Genomic DNA, 2,596 nt, shown 5'->3' with positions numbered 1-2,596 from the left:
GCAATCGTAAGCTTCACAAGAGGGTTGCGGAGCTGGGGAGAGCCATCGAGCCCAGCAGTGCCACGCGGTCTGTAACGCCGCGGACGGGCAGCTGCACACCGGGCGAACCTGGAAGGTCCTGCGTCACCTCCTCGACAGCACTTCCACCCGAGGGTTTCAACAACACAGGCTCTCGCATATCATGGCCACTACCGTCAAGTCGATCGGCGAACGAGAGACCGTGAGAAAGATTAACGAAAAGTACCTCCCACGCACGGCGACAGAGAAACATGCTGACTATTGCGGCACACCCAACCCAGGCCTCGACAGTTGCATCGAGGAATAGGAGGTGGCGGGCCCAATCGGCGGCGGGCCCAGACCTCATACCAAACGAAGCCCTACGCAACCTAAACGACGGGGCGATTGCCGACCTCACCCGGTACTACAACCGCTGTTGGCTAGCCGGGGAGCTGCCCCAGCAATGGAAGACCGCGCGTACCGTGCTGATCTCCAAGCCGGGCAAGCCACCAAGCATCGACAACCTGCGCCCGATCTCCCTCACTTCCTGCGTGGGGAAGATCCTGGAACACGTACTAAAGAACAGATGGCAACGCTACCTGGAGTCCGAAGGCCTCTACCCCGAAGCCATGCTGGGGTTCAGGGAGAGGCTCAGCACACAAGACGCCATGCTAATGCTGCGACACGAGATAATCGACAGACCCGTCCACTCGCAAGACAACAGGGCGGTGCTGGGCCTCGACCTACAGAGCGCCTTCGATAAGGTGAAGCATTCTGCTATCCTGGCGCAGGTGTCTAGCCTCGGCTTTGGCCAGTGCTCGTACGACTACATTCGAGAATTCCCGACTGGGAGAACTGCGAAGATCCAGGCCGGGGACCTACAACTGGAAGAGCGAGAGCTGGGCAGCGTTGGCACGCCGCTGGGCTCGGTCATCTCGCCCCTGCTATTCAATCTCGTTATGATCGGGGTGGCCCACAAGCTGCTCTCGGAGGTCCCGCAGGTCCGCCACAGCATCTATGCTGACGAAATCACGCTGTGGTTCCCCGGGGGGAGCAACGGTCACATCGAGGACACGCTGCAGGCGGCAATCAATACCATAGAGGACCACCTCGACAGCACTGGCCTCGTGTGCTCCCCACAGAAGTCGGAACTACAAGTCATTCCTCTACCTGGCAGGAACCGAAAGCAAGCGCTCGTCGGCGCCGAGGAAATTACCCTCCACACGAGGGACGGCACAGTCATACCGAGAGTGCAGGTACTCAGGGTCCTCGGAATGCTTCTGGAAGCCAGCGGCGGCAATACTGCCACAGTGAACCGGCTGACCACCAAGATTGGGGCAGCCAGCTGCCTCATAAAGAGAGTGGCGACGTGACACCGGGGCATGAGAGAAGCCAGCTTGCTTCGGCTAGTGCAGTCGTTTGCCATTAGCCACGTCGCGTACGTGGGGGCCTTCCACGTGTGGAAGGTCCAAGAGCGAGAACGAATCAATGCGGCAATACGGAAGGCTTACAAAGCGGCCCTGGGTCTATTGGACGACCAGCACGGCAAGGCTCTTCGAGCTGGGCGTTCACAACTCCATGGAAGAGATTGCCGAGGCGCAAAGGATCGCGCAACTGGAGCGACTCTCGAGCACCAGAACGGGCAGGAACATCCTCGCCCGGCTGGGACTCGATGGGCGAAGTGCACCTAGCGAGGCGGTTATGCTACGAGAGACGGAGCATGCGCTCCCGTCGAGGACCCTGCAGAGACTGAGGGTAACGCCTCTACCTCGAACGTCAACCCCAACTACAACCCGGAAAGACGTGCGGCAAGAGCGACAACCCTTACGGACACGTACGCTAGCGACACCGGCGTGCTCTTCGTGAACGCGGCACGGTACGCCGGATCAAGAGACAAGTTCGTGGCGGTGGCGGTAAAGGCCACCACCGGGGAAATCTACAGCGCGTGCAGTGTGAGAGTGCGATCGGCGCAGCAAGCTGAGGAAGCGGCAATAGCGCTCGCCCTTACGGACCAGAGGTGTTCCACGGTGTTGAGCGACTCCCGCTCTGCCATCAGGAGCTACGCCCGCAACCGTGTGTGCAAAAGTGCAGTGAAAATCTGTGAATTGCAGTGCAGTGACTCCACTGCAGCGGACACTGTGCCGGCCACCTACCTTCGGTGGTTCCCGGCGCACACCCCCGCGACCAGCGGCCCGCACCCCAACCGCAACGAGACGGCGGACGCCGCCGCGCGTGCTCTCACCCACCGCGTGGAGGCGGCCGGAGGGACGGGCCCGCTGAACGCCTCCGAGGAACAGCACGAAGGCCGGACCGGGGGGCGTGTGAGTGGCGGTGTGGTGCGTGCAGCGAGTGCGAGTGTTCGGTGTAGCGAAATGTCGGGCCCCAGTGAGGTGAGCGAGGACGAAGAGGAGGCGGACCCGCTGCTGGGATACGCCGAGATGTTGGACTGGTACCGTGCCGGTCGCCAGACCATGCCACCGCCTCATCGAAGACTCACGCGAGAGCAGGCAGTGCGGTTAAGGCAGCTGCAAACCAACTCTGTGCTCACGCCGGCGCTGGCGCGCTACGTGTACCCGGAGGTGTTTGACAGTGAGCAGTG

The 2,596-nt window shown here is 61.6% G+C and overlaps 1 protein-coding gene across 1 annotated transcript; it reads left to right on the top strand.

Moving 5' to 3' along the window:
* Window positions 1-269: 269 nt before the first annotated feature.
* On the top strand, window positions 270-1,370 carry LOC144160730 (uncharacterized). The gene is made up of 3 exons (XM_077691919.1): window positions 270-725; window positions 789-905; window positions 978-1,370. The coding sequence occupies exons 1-3, from the start codon at window positions 270-272 to the stop codon at window positions 1,368-1,370; spliced, it is 966 nt and encodes a 321-aa protein (XP_077548045.1).
* Window positions 1,371-2,596: the final 1,226 nt, after the last annotated feature.

The sequence above is a fragment of the Haemaphysalis longicornis genome, unplaced genomic scaffold (assembly GCF_048455015.1).
Source record: "Haemaphysalis longicornis isolate Haplotype H1 unplaced genomic scaffold, Haemaphysalis longicornis Haplotype H1 scaffold_11, whole genome shotgun sequence".
NCBI classification, from domain to species: Eukaryota; Metazoa; Arthropoda; class Arachnida; order Ixodida; family Ixodidae; genus Haemaphysalis; species Haemaphysalis longicornis.
The sequence above is the reverse complement of the archived record's forward strand: the minus strand, read 5'-3'. Positions and strand labels throughout refer to the sequence as shown.

Coding starts and splice junctions, on each gene's coding strand:
- LOC144160730 (XM_077691919.1), top strand. CDS start 270: ATGCTGACTATTGCGGCACACCCAACCCAGGCCTCGACAGTTGCATCG. Junction 726..788: donor ACTCGCAAGACAACAGGGCG/GTGCTGGGCCTC, acceptor ATCCTGGCGCAG/GTGTCTAGCCTCGGCTTTGG. Junction 906..977: donor AAGAGCGAGAGCTGGGCAGC/GTTGGCACGCCG, acceptor GTGGCCCACAAG/CTGCTCTCGGAGGTCCCGCA.